This window comes from Diceros bicornis, chromosome 7 (assembly GCF_020826845.1).
Source record: "Diceros bicornis minor isolate mBicDic1 chromosome 7, mDicBic1.mat.cur, whole genome shotgun sequence".
Classification (NCBI taxonomy): domain Eukaryota; kingdom Metazoa; phylum Chordata; class Mammalia; order Perissodactyla; family Rhinocerotidae; genus Diceros; species Diceros bicornis.
In genome coordinates, this window is record NC_080746.1 from 10551131 (window position 1) to 10570240 (window position 19110).

General features: G+C 42.0%; 1 protein-coding gene across 3 annotated transcripts in view; it reads left to right on the plus strand.

Moving 5' to 3' along the window:
* The first annotated feature begins 2289 nt into the window (after positions 1-2289).
* The window catches only part of FEZ1 (fasciculation and elongation protein zeta 1), a 41183-nt gene continuing 24362 nt past the window's right edge, over positions 2290-19110 (plus strand). The window contains exons 1-3 of one of the 3 annotated variants that reach the window (XM_058544882.1): positions 2290-2409; positions 8340-8695; positions 15185-15284. In XM_058544882.1, the coding sequence (XP_058400865.1) occupies positions 8385-8695; positions 15185-15284 (411 nt within the window). In that variant the 5' untranslated portion in view covers positions 2290-2409; positions 8340-8384. Of the gene's footprint in view, positions 2410-2983; positions 3005-8339; positions 8696-15184; positions 15285-19110 lie in introns of those variants that run through there. The other 2 variants (XM_058544880.1, XM_058544881.1) reach the window with 2 other exon arrangements.

The following is a 19110-nucleotide window of genomic DNA, read 5'->3' on the forward strand; positions in this document are numbered from 1 at the left end:
CAATATTTGTGGTCTCTGTGGTAATAGAAGCTTTCTTTACAACTCTTCTCATTTTTTTCTGGTTCTTCGCCAGAATCACCTTTAACCTCTGTTTCCACCAACAGCCTCTATTGGTTAGGCCTCTATTAGGGCAATCTAGGATTTTCCTGTCATATGCCTCAAAATTCTTCCAGCCCCTATCCATTACCCAATTCCAAAGTCACTGCCACATTTTTAAGTATTTGTACAGTAGCACCCCACTTCCCAGTACTAAAATTTGTGTTAGTTTGCTAGAGCTACCACAAACTGGACGGCTTAACACAAGAAAAATTGACAGTCTCGCAGTTTTGGAGGCTACAGTCCAAAATCAAGGTGTCTGCAGGGCCATGCTCCCTCTGAAGGCCCTCAGGAAGGATCTTCTTGCCTCTCCCAGCTTCCAGTGGCTCCTGGCTGTCCTTGGTGTCCCTTGGCTTGTAGCTGCATCACCCCAATCTCTGCCTCCAGCACCACACAGCCTTCTTTCCTGTGTCTCCACGTGTCCTCTCTTCTTCTTATGAGGACATCAGTCATTGGATGTAGGGCCACCCTAATCCAGTATGACCTCATCTTAACTAATTACATCTGCAAAGACCCCGTTTCCAAAAAAGGTCACATTCTGAGGTTCCAGATGGATATAAATTTGTGGGGAAACACTATTCAACCCACTACAGGTTCCAAGTAGCAGAGTTTGGAGATCAACACACTAAACTCTGAACCTCTTTAAGGCACGCCTTCATTTTTACCTCCCCAGCTTCTAGCACGGGTCAGAATGCAATAAAAAAAATGTTGCCTAGAATTTGTACACCTACGCTCATAGCAGCATTATTCACAATAGCCAAAAGGTAGAAACAACCCAAATGTTCATAGACGGATGAATGGATAAACAGAATGTGGTACATCCATACAATGGAATATCATTCAGCCTTAAAAAAGAATGAAATTCTGACACATGCTACAACATGGATGAACCTGCAAAGCATTATGCTAAGTGAAACAAGCCAGTGCAAAAGGACAGACACTGTATGATTCCACTCATAGGAGGTCTTAGAATACTCAAATTCATAGAGACGGAAAGCAGATTGATGGTTACCAGGGGCTGCAGGAACAGGAATGGGGAATTACTGTTAAATTGGTACAGAGTTTCAGTTTGGGATGATGAAAAGTTCTACAGATGGATAGTGGTAACAGTCGCAATAACAATGCGAACCCCGGGCAGCGCAGCGGAGGGTGCGCACTTAACCGCTTGCGCCACTGGGCAGGCCCAGGGACCTTATTCTCTTGCTTTGCCTTATGGTTGAAATGTTTGTGGAATGAATGCATGAATGAGCAAAGGAAAGCTCCCTGCTGCTTTCAGCTGAAGTTCTCAGCTTAGCCCAGAGGTGCTTCACCATCAGACTCCCACCAGTTCCTCTGACCTCATATCTACCTTGACAAAAGTACTTGGGGTTCCCCAAGCAGACATGCTCTTCCGGGTGCCTTCTGCTGATACTTGCAGTTCTTGCACTTTTAGTTGTCTGCTTTCTTGAATTATTAGACTTTGTATTAACAGCATCTACAAGCACAGGCTTATGCATAGTAGACAAGATAAATGACTGAAATGACTGAGGAGTAAATTTTCATAAGGCCCCAGTGTCCTTCCTTATATGCCTCGTGAATCTTCCTCTACTATCTCAAGTCCTCCTGGGCCAGAAACCTCACTCAGCTTTATCAGCCTGGATCCAGCTCCCACCCTGCATCTTCGGGCGATAAAAGCGTTTATCACTTCTGACTTGAGGTCTGAACCTGCTTTGGCGTGGCCGGCATCCCTCAGCTTGCCCATCTCAGCCACCAGTAGAGTAGAATGGGGAGTCCAGAAAGTCCTAGGGGGTCTTTGAGCGTGTCTGCGGACATCGGCCTGCCCGTCCACTCAGCCACCCGCCTACGTTTTTACGGAGAATCTACAGTGTAAGGCTCTGTGAGGTATCCACATTGGGATTTATTGCACGTACACGTCTTAGAGCTTCTGAATATTCATGAGGGAAGCAGAAAGGCCAATGTTAAAGGAGGGAGAAATAGTAATTCATAAATATTAATCAAGGCAGGCCACATGCTCCAAGGAAGGCTATGAATGTTAACGAGAGGATGACGTCTGGGTCCCGCGCGCGCCAGTTGGGCGGGTGCCCGAGCGCGGGCGCGGCCCCGGGAGCCCGGGCACGAGCGAGGGGAGCTGGGCGGAGGGGCGGGTGGAGGAGGGGAGCAGAGCCGGGCGCCGGCGGAGCTGCGGGGGGAGCGCTCGCTGGCTCGCAGCTGCCATTGCCGCTGCGCTGCGCTCCGGCCACTCGCCGCGACCCGTGGATGGGGGTGTCCAGCTGAGCCCCGTGATCCGCCTCCCTCCACCAGGACTTTGCACAGGTGCCGTCGCGGGGGGCGACCTTAGTCCGGACCGTCCCACTGCCGTGGGTAGGGGTTGGACGGGGGTGGTGAAAGAGGCCCTGCGACTTGGGATGCTCCGCAGGCAGGTCTGGGGGCACCGCAACTCCGGCACCCCCAACCTGTCCCATTCTGGAATCGGAAAGGAAGAGCCCGGAGGCCGTCGCCCTCCTGCCCAGCCCTTCTCGGGAGCGCACCGGGGACGCAGCGTCCGGGGCCGGGAAATGTGGGATGATGGGCACTTCAAGCATCATTAGAGCCTCGGCCCCCCAGGCCTGGCGTGTGTGTGTGTGTGTGTGTGTGTGTGTGTGTGTGTGTGAGATGGGAGGCGGTGCGGTCTGGGGCTGGGGGAGGCAGAGAACGCCACCGGATGGTGCTGGAGCAGTGGGTCGGTACCTCCTCCTAGGACCATTATCTGGTCTGGTCACCCTTAAAAGCCCCAGAATCATTCATGTTCCTAAGAACCTGACCCCGCACCCCGCCCATGCCCCTCCCCAGGACCGTGCATTCCTGCAGTGTCAGAACCGCTGGCAGCTGCTGCAGACGCTGGGAGAGCGATTGGTTTACCACGGAACAGGTCGGAGAAAGGACGTGTGGTGGTGGTGGGGGCTCGCTGCCCTCCTGGGGGCCCGGGGCCTCTGGAACTCGGGGGCGCAACGCTTGGCCGAGCCCCAAAGGGGTATTATCACAGCCCTCTCTTCTTCTTTCTTGCCTATCCCTTCTCTCCTCGCCCCTCGGCACCCCTGAGCCCCCTCCCACTCCCATATCCCGATCTTGTTTCGGCAAAAGGGCTGTGGAGCGTGTGTGCGGCCTGCGGGATGAGCCCAGCTTTCTTGGAGCCCCAGCTATTGTGCTGCTTGGAGGAGCCTTTCTTTACCCCCAACAGTTCGGGGAAAGGGGGTGGGGAGGAGGGGGGTGTGAGATGAGGGTGAATGGAGCAGCAGGAGGAGGGGTAAGGGGGATAAGCAGAATCACAAAGGGGTTGCTGACTTACAGGCGATGAAATACTGTGAAAATGTGATGCTGGCACAAACATGTCCATACAGTGGGTTTTGCTGAGGAGCAGTGAGAAAACTGAAGGTGGATCGGTGGAGGGCAGGTTTTAGGGATGAATATTGAGATAGGAGGCCATAGAATCAATTGATCTATGAGACAAGTAATGGGAAGAAGGGGGACATGGAGTGAGGCCTCTGTGGAGGTACAGAGGCCCAGCAGGGGGAGGCACGGTGAATTCTCTACTGCTCTGCTCCATGCTGCTCAGCTCAGCAAAGCAGGGACTGGTAATTTGTACCGCAGCCCCACGTTGCGGCTAGTGCATCATTGTGCTACAGGAGAGGGTTACGTGTTTCCTACTGGGTCTCTGTTAAGCTCCGAGCCCTCTTTTCTTTCCAAATTACACCATTTATTGGGAACCAAAATAAATGGAATAGATCATAGAACATAATCAAACTATACTCTTGCACTCTGTTCTGTGATAAAGAGAAAAAGACAAGACAACCCTCCTATGATTTCTTCTTTCTGCTATTTTTTGTGTATTTCTAAAAAACTGATTTGGAAGTATAGAGAAAGAGGATAAACTATCACTCGTATTAACCCTGGCTTTTAAGGGGAGGGGGCCTCTGAGATGAGCTGTGAATGAAGACAGGGGCAAGCTTGCCAGGATGCAAGAGTCAGACATTTCAGTTGGGGGGCAAAGGCACCCCACCGAGAGAGAAGATGAAAAGAAAATGAGCTAAAAGAAGGAGAGAAGGGGGTACCATTTCAAGAAGGGCTGCCAGTCCCAACCCAGAGACCCCTCTTTGAGGCCATGGTAGGGCCGGTGAGAATGCTTGGCTCTCATCTCCTCTGCCACAGCCTGGGGTCTTTCTACAGATGCTGGGCTCAGTCTGGGTGCTGAGTAACTTCCGATTCCCTGCACAGGCTTTCAGTTTTAGCTTCATCTCCAGCTAGTCATTCATGCAGAGCTTCTTGCCTCCTGGGTAGTGAGTTGATGAAAAGAAATCAGGCTATATTATGGATTGTTCAAATAATCATGTTTCTGAACTCTAGAGCTGTGATATCCATTTCTTTTTTTATAATCTTCTAGATAAATCCATCTTCTCTAGAGCCTACCTGGGCTGAGGGTAGGTGCTTTCAGCGTAATCTTCCTGTTGCCAACACTCAAAACTCAGTGTAATGGATAGGGGCTGGAAGAATTTTGAGGCATATGACAGGAAAAGCCTAGATTGCCCTAATAGAGGCCTAACCAATAGAGGCTGTTGGTGGAAATAGAGATTAAAGGTGATTCTGGTGAAGAACCAGAAAAAAATGAGAAGAGTTGTAAAGAAAGCTTCTATTACCACAGAGACCACAAATATTGTCATGAACAGAACGTTGCTAGAAATATTAATGTTAAAGGTGCTTCTGGTAAGGTCTCAGATGGAAACGAGGAGCATGTTGTTAGAAATTGGACGAAAGGCAATCTGGTTATAAAGTGGCAGAGAACTTGGCTGAACTGTGTTCTGCTGTTGGATGGCAAGTAGAACTTGAAAGCAATGAACTTAGATATTTAGCTGAGGAGATTTTTATTTTATTTTATTTTTTTGTGAGGAAGATCAGCCCTGAGCTAACATCCCTGCTAATCCTCCTCTTTTTGCTGAGGAAGACCAGCTCTGAGCTAACATCTATTGCCAATCCTCCTCTTTTTTTTCCCCAAAGCCCCAGTAGATAGTTGTATGTGGTAGTTGCACATCCTTCTAGTTGCTGTACGTGGGACTGGGTCTCAGCATGGCTGGAGAAGCGGTGCATCAGTGCACGCCCGGGATCTGAACCCAGGCCGCTAGTAGCGGAGCGCGCACACTTAACCACTAGTCCTAGATTCTGGTTGGATTGCCCTCTTGTTGCTGGTTAATAGTATAGATTGTGCCATTTCAAATAAGTACTTCCGTTGGTATCACCTACTCCTTCCAGCTCCCCCTTCTCTCCTGGAGAAGAGTACAAAGTTAAAGGAAGTGTAAATATGTGAAACATCGGCTGCTTAGCTTTCATGTCTCTCTGAAATGGGCCCAGTGATCCAGGAGGCTCTGACCGAATGAATTGAAAATAGCAGGAGTGCTTTAGTAAAAAAGATGACAAAATTCATTCAGCAATAGTTCTCTCATGTAATAAGCGTGAGAGAACTATTTGAAGCACCCCACATAGGCTGTCATGGCATGGATTGTTTTACTTGAAGCACTCTCACCCCATATTTCCATGGAACTAAATTATCCTTATTTTCCTAAAATCATTGACATTTATTGGACACTATGTATTCTACGTATTGTGCTTATTCTTCTATGTATTGTGCTTAGCGCTTCAAAGATTACCTCATTTATTCCACAAAATAACCTTCAATGTATCTTAAACTTCATTATATGGATGAGGAAACTGAGGCACAAAGGGACTGATAATTTGCCCACAAAGAGTTTCACAGCTAGGAAGTGATAGGACCAGCGTGGGAACCTGGAGTCCAGGCTCTTAACCACCCCAGAGTCCTGCCTCAGTCAACACAAATCCCTGGTCTGTAAGATCTTCCTTACTCTCTAATGTGCTCTGTGATCTTTTCTAAACTCACTTTTTTGGCACTCAGGGATTCCTAATCCTTTTTGTGCTATGAGCCCCTTTGGCAATGTAGAGAAACCTATGGGATCCTTCTCCGAATATGTTAAATGCATAAAATAAAATATAGTTATATTCAAATTATATATTCAGTTATATTCCATAGACCCTAGGTTAGCAACTCTTGACTGGCAATTAGTTGTGTATTGCTTTATAGCTGTGCTGTCCAATATGGTAGTCACATGTGGCTACTGGGCACTTGAAATGCGGCTGGTCTAAATGGAGACGTACTGTGAATGTAAAATACACACTGGATTTCCAAGACTTGGTATGAAAAAAGAATGTAAAGTGTCTCGTTAATATTTTAAAATATGGATTACATTTTGAAATGGTAATATTTTGGATATATTGGATTAAGTAAAATACATTATTAAAATATACTATTACAATTAAAATTATTAATTTAATAAGTTATTAAAATTAACTTCCCAAGGTATTAGCTCTATACCAACACCGTCATTTTAACAAATGAGGAAATCAGCACCCACAATGCTTGTCACTCAGCCAGACATTGGCAGATCCTTTGGCTCCTGTGTTCTTTCCGAGATATCACACTGCTTTTATATCTTTTGTATTCCAAGGTCCTGTCATGTTGCCTTTGCAAACCATAAATACTCAGAATATGTTTTGATGCGATGTGATGGTAACTGACTTAAACCCAGTACAATCCCAGTAAGAACCGTCCAGGTCCTCACCTGGCGTGTCCTTTGTCTCGCTTACTTAAGAGTTTTCGTTTTGTAGGTAGAGATAGAGAATAGCACCCTTAGGTCAACCCCCGTGGTTTTTGCTGTCTGTTTGATTCTCCTCAGGTAGGGGTTCCAATGTAAGCATCTAGCTGGATCAATAATCACACAGACAGGAGAGGAAAGTTTGGTTGCCTTTCTATGTTACAGGGAAGGAAGTTGAGTTTGCAGAGAAGGGTGTGATAGACAATAATGCTTGTGCTGCCTGAAATTGAAAATGAGGAACTGTGTGTGGGGGACAGAAGATCGTTTTTCAGTGAGCACACATTGATTCATCACCTAGCCGCAGGGCCATGTGTGCTAGGAGCCATGGAGGATATCCAGAGGACGTCTGAGCCCTCGAGGAATTTAAATTAAAATTGGGGAAGGGTTTGGATGTACACAGAGATGGATAAATCAGAGTTGAAGGCAGTGTATGAAGAGGGCCTGGAGCTGTTGGGAAACGAGGGGAGGCCTGAGTGTGCAGCCTTCCAGGTTGCAGTGCCCAAGATGGGTATGGAATCTGGCTTTGGAGCACCTAGGTAGTTGGGTCTGTCTCTTAGAGGATCATAGATCACATAATCCATTCCTCTAGTCCCAGACGTAAGCTCTGCGTCTGGGAAAAACTCAGGTGCTTGTTTGAAAGTCTCTATTAGTGTTCTGTTAGTCTATTATTTATTGATGAGGGCAGTAATATCCAGGTCCATGAATCCCTATCCAAAAACCCTTGGGGCCAGGGATGTTTTGGAATTTAGATTATCTCAAAATTTGAAAGGCAGTAAGAGAGTGCATATTCTGCATATCATCCCCTGGGGGCTGGAGTAGCAATCTCTATAATTTAAAAATATAATATTTCTGCAGCAAAACACACTAAATAGGATAAATTAAAACCATTAGAAGCTTTATATTCATGTAGATCAGGTTTAGTTGCAAATGAGTTTAGGTCAGGTCAGGTTTTGCCACCAAATATGTTATGAAAAACTTCCAGTTTTCAGAGCACATGGTTAAGGATGTGGACCTATGGTGGTAATAATAATAATAACAACAGGGAACATATACTGAACAACATTGATGTTTATTATCTGCCAGGCCCTGTTCTAAGCACTTCCTATGTTTACTCCTTTAACTCATATGACAACGCTTTGAAGTAGGTCCTGATATTATTTCTGTCTTGGGAAGAATAAAAGGAATCACAGAAAAGTTAAGTAATTTAATAAGGTCACAGCTGGTAAGGAGCAGAACAGGATGCAAACCCAGGCAGTCTGGTCTAGGGGCTGCATACTTACCCACTACGCTCTGTTTTTGGAGCAGGGAATTGCAAGCAGGTGTGTCTCCAAAGTTTCCTCTGTTTAGGTCAGTATTATTCACACTGACAGTGATATTTGAACTCCTTAAGTGCATAACAGTGAGGAAGTGCAGAAGCCATGAATGCCGTAAAGAGGAATCTTTGTTTTTAGAGGGATACAGACTAATGGAATATGTGACTATGGTTCCTCAGCAGAGCTGACACAAAAGCCCTGTCCAAACTCACATTATCTTGTTCATTTCTTCTAGATAAGCGAATCCTGAAAGTTGCTGTTGTTCTATTGCTGTGCAAGAATGGAGGCCCCATTGGTGAGTTTGGATGAAGAGTTTGAGGACCTTCGGCCCTGTTGCTCAGAGGATACAGAGGAGAAGCCGCAGTGTTTCTATGGCTCATCTCCCCACCATCTGGAGGATCCCTCCCTCTCTGAGCTTGAGAATTTTTCTTCTGAAATAATCAGCTTCAAGTCTATGGAAGACCTCGTGAATGAATTTGATGAGAAGCTCAATGTCTGCTTTCGGAACTACAATGCCAAGACCGAGAACCTAGCTCCCGTGAAGAACCAGTTCCAGATCCAAGAGGAGGAGGAGACCCTGCAGGACGAGGAGTAAGAAGTCTTAATTCCTCTCTCTTGCATCAGACAAGAACCCTGTAGTCTGGGGTTCCTTGACATAGAACTAGTTTTTGTCTATGGGCTCATGGCATATTACTTATATTTTTACGTCAGTGGGCAGTGCCCTGGTAATTGCTGACATTGTTCTATTATGTCGCTTTACAGTCACCTGTAGAGCCTTCTTAAAATTGGAACCTTAAAGGATTTTTAGGAAATAGATCAGTTTTCCTAGATATAAAATAGAATTTCAGGGGCATGGTAAATTTAGGGGTCTATTTTCAGCTTTCTTTATATCAGTGGTAATCCACGCCAGTATTAGAAATAAGGACCAGAAAAAAAGTTAACTGTGATGGAGGAATCTATGTCATTGGAACAATTTGCTTCAAGAAACACCAGAATTATGAAAATCTCCAAATTGTTTACAACCCCTCAGGACTGGAAAATTATCTACAAATGTTAAGCTATGTCCCAATAAGAAAGCATACAAGTTGGATTGAGAGCCCAGGGAATCACCCTGGACAAAATAAAGGTGATAACTTGGTGAAGTGGCTTTTGAGTCTTCAGATTCCCTGTGTCACTTACTAGCTACCTTCTAGGGCTTAACAGTAGTCAAGAAAAGGAATTTGAGAAAAGTGCTGTTCAAGGAGGAAGTAGAAAGAGAAGAAGGGGGTAATTTGTTATATAAATTAAAGAAGGGTGTTTTGGGAATTCAGTAAAAATAGGCATGAATTCCCTAAAGAGATAAAATATGCATCAATTGTTCTTTAGGAATCACACAATAAATGTCAAATAGTTGGCCATGGAAGTTTGGAGCAACTGTGATTTTTGTTTCTCTTTTTATGGACTCTAGTGGGAGAGTTGCACGCAAATTAAGTGGGGTAAAAGGCATGTCGTAGAGGATTGAACCTGACCATATTTGGGAGATAGTTGCTTGCTTGAAGACTACTAAGACTATATCTCTGTGAATACGTGGCTATATATCTGTCTGTCTTACTTTTATATCCCTGCTATCTAAGACAGTGCTTGGTAAGGGATCAAGCAATATTTTTTGAATGAAATATTGAATACTGAACGAATAGTATGAGCAATAATAGCTAACCTCATAAGTACATGTAATGTATTTCGAGACCCACACCGTTTCCTTCTTTCTCTTTAATTAATGCTAGCCTGATAGAGAATATTTCACTCTGCTGACCAGTACGATAACTGTGGGCTGTATGTTTCAATTCACTTTTAAGTTTCAAACTAATTCTTTTCAGATCCTGAGCTTGTTATAATTTGGTTAACTCCTTTAAATCAAAAAAGAATGGCTCTGGGGCTTTATTATACAGAGTATTTTTTCACTCTAGGTCATTGCCTGGTGCAATGAACTAGAAATACAAAGACTATGAATTCTAATTTTCATGCTTTCTCCAGCTTGCTGTGTGACCTTGGGCTAGTCACTTAACTCTAGTTGACTGCGTGGGTCCTCATCTTTGAAACCTCCAGAGCTCAATCTTGATGAAGCAGATCTAAGGACTTGCAAAGAACCTAATTTCTTACCTCACTCAGGCTGTGCACTGAAAATGACATTTTAAGATGTGTCCAATTCCTTTTGTGTCCAACAAATCATTTCTCCCCTATGTATCCCCCCAATCCTCACCTTCTACCTCATTAAGGATGAAGGCCCAGTGAGCAAGTTCTTATTCTCTTTTAGCACATTAGTGGAGACCACTCAATGTTAATTACCGTCAAGCGGGATTATTGGTGTTATCCTGATTTTTCTGACTTGCCCACCTCATTGACTGCCTCAGTTAAAAGACCAAAGTTTGAATAATTCCTTAGAGATAAAGTATGATTTGGAGGAATCTGGGAAGAGAGAAATTGACACTGCACTTTCTAGGCATTCAGCATATATAAAGTTTTACAACTTAAAATAAAGCTTAGAATTAAATTACATACTTTGTTTTATAGACACCTATCCAGATATTTCAACTGTAAAATTATGGTGGGGTAAAGGAAAAAAATAATTTAATATCTACCCTGGTTGTGATTCTCCTGAGCATAGCTTGTAGTAAACTTGCTTAGGTTTATTATTAGAGGGATATTTCATCCACAAATGAATTGAAAGTGTTTTGGGTGGGTTAGAGCTAAGTAATAGAAGCTTAAAACAAAAGCAATGAAATTCTTGGTCAAACTAACCTCCTTAAAGATAGCACAAATCATGAAGCAAGTGCAGTGATTCCCTTTGAAATTTTGATTTCTTTAGTTCTCATTTGGAACTATTTGGCTATTGGGGAACTGGCTGAGATATCAACTTATCTCTGATTTGTCAGGGTGTGGAAGTTCCAGGCATTAAAAGAAAGCCAAATATGAATATACATTTCTTGTTTTTAAATTTAGAAAATATTCCAGAATCTCTTTGCATATGTGTGATCACCTTTTCCTTTGTCATCAGACAATGAGAGATCAGACCTGGAAGCCAGAGCTTCATAGGGGACACTACAAGATGGAAATGAGCAATCCTCACCCCATGTCCTGCCTCACTGGGGCCCCTATCAGCCCTCCTTCCAGTACCCTGGAGACAGAGGGCCAAACATGTGAGAGCAATGACAGTTTCGTGTTCTTCAGATAGAATTATTGGCTTAAAAGTGATGTTAAAAATCAAATCCACGCAATAAAGATATGGTGTGTACTCAGCCATACTTTAAGTTGAAGACAAGTAAGTACCAAATAATCAGACAGGGAAAGCTGACAGATAACTGATTTTTAGGAAAGTTAATTCTCTTCTTAGAGGTTCAGTTTTCCCAGATAGAAGGCAGAGATAGTATTAATAGTATTCTATGTAAGCATTTGAAAGAATCTAGAAGGTTGTTCAAAGTTATTAAGGAATTCATAATTCCAAAGTATTAACTGCAAAAATATACTCATGTTAACACACATCTAAGTGTGGATATTGGCATAACTGGACACAAAACACTGGACAAGGGCAATAACCAGCCTAGAGGGGATTAAGGGAAATGTTACCAAGTTGGAATTCTAATAAACCCTTTAAGCTGTCTACCATATTGTCAGGAATAGGTGTAAAGAGGTGTGTGTGTGTGTATGTGTGTGTCTGTAGCAGGATTAATGTAGCCTTGATGGCTATGTTGCCAGTTCCAGACCCAGATTTTTGTATATGTGTCTTGTCACAATCCATTCTATCTGGTTTGCTCATCCTCTGCCAGCATCCTTTTCCAAATCCTAGCCCTCTGTGGTGAAAGATAGTTTGGTCAATTCTACAGGCATCTAAGCCCAAACTATAAAGTGTGTACATGAAAAGCCTTTTCTGGTATTCTAGGGACTGAGAGAGCTAATTGAATCTCGGGTGCTATGGCAGCATAACAAACAGGAACTGTGGCAACCTGTTTAATCTTAGTTCTTTGATAAAAGATATAGTAGGTAGCTTTCAAAGTCTCCTTTCCCAAGATAAGAGTAAACAGCAGGATGCGTCTCAGGGAAGTGGAATTTTACCTCTTCTACCTCAGGGTATCTATAAAAGGGAATATGTCCATTCCCAAGGCCCCTGCTTATGAGGGGATGGATGGCATCTCTGGGAGAAAAGCCCTTTCCATTCTCTTCCTCACAGAAAGCTTTGTGTTTTCCCTCCCACCACCAGCTCTTCATTCCTGTGGCTGCCTGCCTGCCAGTGTTCTGCCTTTGCCTTCCATTTCCCCTGGTCTGGAGATCTAGACAGAAAGCAGTCATGCACCCCGCTGCCCCTGCCTCTCCTCCTTTTGTATATTAATGAAGCACAATGTCCAGAATAACGTAGTTACAGTGTTTCCACGCAGAGCCAGTTTCTGAACTGCTGTTCTAGGTCGTGATTTGGAACTCGGTATATTGTTTTGATGCCCACGCCAATGGCAATCATAAAATTCATAAAGAATTGGAATAGATAAGTGGTTAGGAATATAGGCTTTGTGGCTGTATTTCATGGATTCAAATCCCACCTCTATCATTACTGGCTGTGTGACATTAGACTAGTTAATTAACTTCTCTATGTTTCTGTTTTTTCTCATTAGTATCTGCCTTATAGAGTTGTTGTGAGAAAGGAATGAATTAATCCACATAAAGGGTTTAGAATAGTACCTCGCTTATAGTGAGTGCTCAGCAAGTGTTGGCTGCTATTGTTATTATTGTTAAATGGGTCCCAAATAAGTATAGGAAGAGGATGCAAGTGATTACAAAGAGATGAGAGTGGCTCTGTCTTAAAGGTTGTTTATGAACCTCAAAGGATAACAAGTATGTCAGAAAGGAGAAAGAAAACTTGGACGAAACATGAAAAAATGAGGATGGCTTGAAATCCCGAGGAGATAAAAGTTTAGGGAATTGTTACTAAAAACTTGAATTAGAAGATGAAATCCCGAGTATGTCAGTGAAGGCTCAGATGAGAAAAGTTGCCACTCTCTAAACGATTTGAGAGAGTCCCCAGTTGTCACTTTACACTGGAAGTAGTCACTTTACACTGGACAACTGGATGTAAACGTTTTCAAGGTCATTGGAAAGTGTGCAGTCCACTAAAGGTCCCAGCTTCCGTTCTGCCTAGGATAGGTAGGCTCCTGCCTATTTTGGGCTTTGCCGAATTTCATTTTTCCAGGTACTTGCTGCAGGGACAAGTCCGAAGGTCAGTGCCTGCATGCTAGTTGTTCGCTCTCGCAGCAGAGAACGGACTGCAGTGATGCAGGGAGAAGTTGTCCGCTGGCTTTTCTAGAGGGTGTGGTGCTTGGAGTTTCTCTTGGAGATAGCAAATCATATTTGCCTCTGGGCTTTAGCATGCTAATGAGACTTGGATTTAGAAGTAGGCTGGATTAATGAAGCTCTAATAGTGCCTGATGGAGATTGGATTATCACCCATGCTTAAGAAGTAGACTCTGAAATCCTGCTGAATAGATGTCTAATGGACACTTGATGAGTTTTCTCAAAGTGCTTTCTTGTAATTGTAGGGAAATAATGAGTAAGTGGATAACCCAAGCACTGCCATTAAATTCTGTTTTCGAGTTCCTTTTATTTGTTTGATCACCAATTGTATGCATTGTGCACTAGGAAAATCTCTTTACTCATATACCTGTTTATCATATATTGTTCCTGATTTTATATATGTTAGGAGCACTCCCCTCCCTCATTTTATGTATCTGATTTCAAGTGTCTGATATCTGTGTGTGTGTATATATATATGTATATGATCTTGTGTGTGTGTATATATATATCATCTTGATATATATATGTAATTTGCACTTATCTTTTCAGCCTCTTACACCATATTTTGTCAAGCTTTGAATTTGACCAATATGTATGCATATTTGCTTATTTTTAAATAGCTATTTCCTTATATTAGTATATCTAAATAAAATTTGCCTTCTTACATCTTGGCTTCATAGATATCACTCATGTTTGATATGCATAGGCACCTGAAGGAGATTGTATAGAGCTTTCATTTCTCCTTATCTAATATAACTCAAGTGCCACTGGCTTCCATGGGTGGTGTTATTTTAGGAGCTTGGTTTACTGATTTACGTTAATCTCTTGGTATTGACTAATTTATTCATTTTCTTGTGTGTAAGAGTTTGTGACTTCAGGATTTTCCCCAACTCCCTCCCCTTTTTTCCCCAAAGAAATCTTTCTGAAATAAGAGAGTTAAGTGACAAGAATTGTAGAAAAACTCTTATAAGGTACATATCTGAATTTTAAAAAGAAATGTAATAAAGGGAGCCTCATTTTCCCCCACTAAAAATTAATTGTGTAGACAGAGAGTATTTATTGGTTCCTTTCATATATTTGCCTTAGAGTGTCCATGATGGAGATACGGTACCCTTAGACTCTACATTGCTAGAGGGCAGGATTGTGTCACCCATGGGCTTGCTAGAACAGTTTGAGTGATAAGTTAGCATTAACATCATTGGCATTATCCCCTTACCTAGAATAGATGTCAAGGAGTTAATTCTTGACCATTTAGATTGCAGGCCTCTGAAACTGAAATGCATATAAAGTAGATGATGACCTTGATGTTAATGAGATTCAGCCAGAGAATCTGCCCAGATCTATCCCTCTCTCTCTAACTCTTCTCTGCCCATAGGAAAGGAAACATGGGCATTTCTTAGGTCCATGAGACATGAGCTATTTGGTTGAGGGGCAGATTTATTTTCAGAGGCAATTTGTTTATTGCCAGAGATGGTTTGATCTTAGACTCTACCGTTTCTGTCTCAATGGTGAGAAATTCCTCTTTTCTTAAACAGACACCTTTCACACGGAAGCTCCTGGCCGGGTTCCATTCTCTAGGTTCTTTCTCTCCTGGTAGTGCCTCTAATTCAGTTTTTAAGCTGCTTTGCTCCTGCATACTAGAAGGCAGATGATCTCAGCCTGGCACACACAGAAGCCTCTCTCCTCCCCTGGCCCAGCTCTTCCTTCCTCCAGCCTGGGCCAGGCCACAGATGTGTGCTAATGAGAGCTTCTCTTTGTTTACAGGGTTTGGGATGCTCTGACAGACAATTACATCCCTTCACTCTCAGAAGACTGGAGGGACCCAAACATCGAGGCTCTGAATGGCAACAGCTCTGACACTGAGGTAACTCTCTGGGGCCCCCTGCTTAATAAGACTTGAGAAGATGTGGATTCCAGTTAGAAAAACATTCAGTGACTCAACAGTCTTCCCCATTATGTAGTGAAGCTCAGCAATAGCTCAAAATCATTGCTAGGAAGGTAGGAGTTGTGGAGGAGGTGAAAAATAAGATGGGGGGTGGGGGACATCCAGTGTATATAAGGTGATTGGAATGATTATCTGTAAAAAATGTAAATGCAGATAACCTCTGTTGCTGATCTGTGTACAACAAGCAAAATAAGGTGGTCTGAAATAAGAGGAGGAGAGTGACTATCACAGGCTTCTTTTGTGTTCAAGTAATGATGGTTAAAAAAATGAAGTTTTCCCATCTAAAATGAACAGTTCAGTCCCATCAAAAACAGTGCTGAGAGCAAGAGCTGACAGTTCTGTGGCAAGTTCAGGGTCTGGCTAATGGCCAGAGATGGGGCCCAGATGTTAGTGCAGTGGCCACACAGCGGGGAGGAATTCTTTATGAAACTCAAAAAACAAGACCTTTACGTGGCTGGACCTGAGTCACATTTTGTGGTTACTGATGCCAAAGAAGAGAGTAGCCTAAGGACATCTGAAAAAATAAAGAGAATACTTAATTCGAGTTGTTTTACATAGTCTATGGGAAGTGACCTTTCAGAAGATCTAAATTGCCCCTCCTCGCTGAATCTACATGTAGCAAGGTGAATCGTTTAATGGCTCTGTCCATGCTAAAAGCCAATTTCTGCCTTGCTTGGTTTTCTAGTTTCAGCTGTAAAGGAAATTTGACAATTTCTTATCAGGAGGGGCTGTCACAGCTCTGTGGGCTCAGCAAATGAGGGAAGGGGTGGATCTAATCTCCCCAGGGCTCCAGAATTGAGTCCAAGTAAAAGAGCAAGAGGCAGATTTCCCTTACTGGGTGATACTTCTGCAGATCACTGCCCAAAATAGCAAAGCAAAGACATCAGCAGTTGGCTGATTTGTTGAAAAGGTGGCTGTATATCCTTGTTAACTCTTCTAATAATTAGCAATCAAAAATACTCACAACCTCAAGGCTTCATTGACTGGGGCGGGTAAGGTGGTGACTTTGAGACTAAGAGCTTTGCTACAAGGCTACTTAGCATAGATGTAGGAGACTGTCTCAGGTCCTGTTTTGGACTCCCGACTGCTTATTTTCTCTTGCAATGCTTATAGGTGTGGTGTTTGGTACTTACACAAAATGCAAAGGAGAAGGAGGCAGTAATGTAAGAAATCTGGTTACTGAAATTAAATCAGGTCCATCATGGTACAAAAAGCAGATTTTGCTTTATCTCTTTTGCCACCTTTCCAACTCATTTTGTGGATTAAGTCAAGGGATATATAAGATACCCTGACCTTCAAAAGGACTCTAATTTATCCTCATTTGCAGATTTCCCTCAAGAGGGTTAATATTTCAGGGCAAATTGAATGACCCTGAGAAGGATGATCTTGAGCTCTGTTCCTTGTAGAGTTTCTTCCATCTAACCCATGGGAAAAGGACAGCGTAGCAAAAGTGGATGGATTAAGGCTGCTTTATTTCATCCTCTTTTATTATCTGGATTCATTATAGTAGAAGCTCTTTTAACTGACCTCAGATTCAACGACTTGCTAGATTAATCGGTGCTCAGTATTCCTTCTGTAAAACACACTGACCGAATGCCCTTGGCATGCTGAGTGCACATAGCTGGCAGGCTTCTCTCTCGCAAGCCCTCTCATCTCTTCTACTTAAGTGGTTCATTGCCAAGAATCAGTTGTATTTGTTCCCAAACCTGTTCATGCTTGTCCTTGTGACTGTAACTAACTAATTTAATTAAATATTACAGAAACTATTGAATTATGACCACAAAGAGGGTCATTTTTGCTTTTTTAAACTCAAAGTAACCCATGTACAAAGTTTTAAAAGTCATATAATACTTTAAAAATAATATCACACTTAAAAAAAACCCAGCAGCCCCCTGACTTGTCATTCCCTACTCCATAGAAGCAACCACTTTTATTTCTTTTAGCATTTCTTTTGGCATATATCTCTAATTTTCTAAATAACACATTTATATTGCTATTTCTCTGATTATTTAAAATTAACACTTTTGTTTGTTATCTATTAACTTTGTATTATGGAAGATAAGATTTAATTCTTTTACACCACCTCAAATACACTTAGCCTTCCCCCTTCTAATATAAGGTTGTCACCCCTTTATAGTTAAAACAATATTAAATATATACCCTACTGTAACTACATAAATTCTATAAGAATATTTCCTCTCTTGTACAACTTTTTGTTTAATCTGGAGTGAAAAATTACCTTGTTTTTTCATTTGCTTAGTTTCCCGTATGTTTAACATTAGTTCAACTCCAAACTCCGAGTGAACTGTCAATGTCACAACATGGGTAAAAAAAAAATCAGATATTCTATCAATTCGGTTGTTTTTTTTTCTTGAAAATATCTAAACTAGTACCTCCCTCTTTCTGCTATAGGCTAGTATGGATATACTCTATATCTGGTGCACAGCTTTCCTTCAACTTCGTCCTGGGGACACTTGCCACTTTCTCTTGTCTCTGACGGCCATATTTTTATCTTTCTGGGTATATTCCCTTGTTTTGGTGAGAAAAAAAAATTCGGTATATTCTTGAGAAAGGATACAGAGGAATATGTTTTTTAGAATATGTGGAATGTCTTTATTCCCCTGTCATATACTTAATTGCAAGTTTGACTTGATAGTTATTCTAGGTTGCAAAATTTTTTACTCAGAATTCTGAAGGCATTGTTCTCTCATCTTTTAGCTTTCCGTTGCTGTTGAGAAGCCCCTCTGATTCTGTCTTTTATATGTGACTCTCTTTCAATTCTTTCTAGAAGCTTTTAGGATATTCTCTTTTTATTTTCTCATTTGAAATTTACAGTAATGTACCTTATAGTGAGTTTTTTTTTTCATTCATTATACGTTATACTCAGTGAGCCCTTTCAAACTGGAAGCTCATGACTTTAAATTGTGGCATGTTTTCTTGTGTTATTTCTCTGAAGATTAATTATTTCTGTTTTCTGCCTCTACTGAGATGATTATATAGTTTTCTCTTTTATTATGTTAATATGATGAATCACATGAATTGATTTTCAGATATTAAGTCTACCTTGCATTCTTGAGATAAACCCAACTTGGTCATGATGTATTATCCTTTTATTTCATTTTATTTTTGGTTTTCTTTTTTTCTCACAGCTTTATTGAAGGATAATTGGCATAGGGTAAATGACACATATTAAAGTGTGCAATTCGATAAGTTTTGCCATGTGTATACATCTATGAAACCATCACCACAATCAAGATATTGAACATATCCATCTCTCCTCTTTCTCACTCCTTAATCTCCAGGCAACAACCACCTGCTTTCTGTCACTGTAGATTAGTTTGCTTTTTCTACAATTTTATATAAATGGAAACATGCAGCATGTACTCTTTTTTGTCTGGCTTTTTAAACTCAGTGTAGTTATTTAGATATTCACCCATGTTGTTGCATATATCAACAGTTCCTTCCTTTTTATTACTGAGTAGTGCTCCATTATATAGACAGACTATAATTTGCTTATTTGTTCACTTGTTGATGGACAACAAGTTGATGGATGATGAGTTGTTTCCAGTTTTTGAATATTGCAAATAAAGCTGCTAAGAATATTCTTGTGTAAGTTTTATTGTGGACATATGTCTCCATTTCTCTTGGGTAAAAATTTGTGAGTGGAATGTCTGGGTCATATGGTAAGTGTATGTTTCACTTTTTTTTTTTTTTTAGCTGAGGAAGATTAGCCCTGAACTACTAT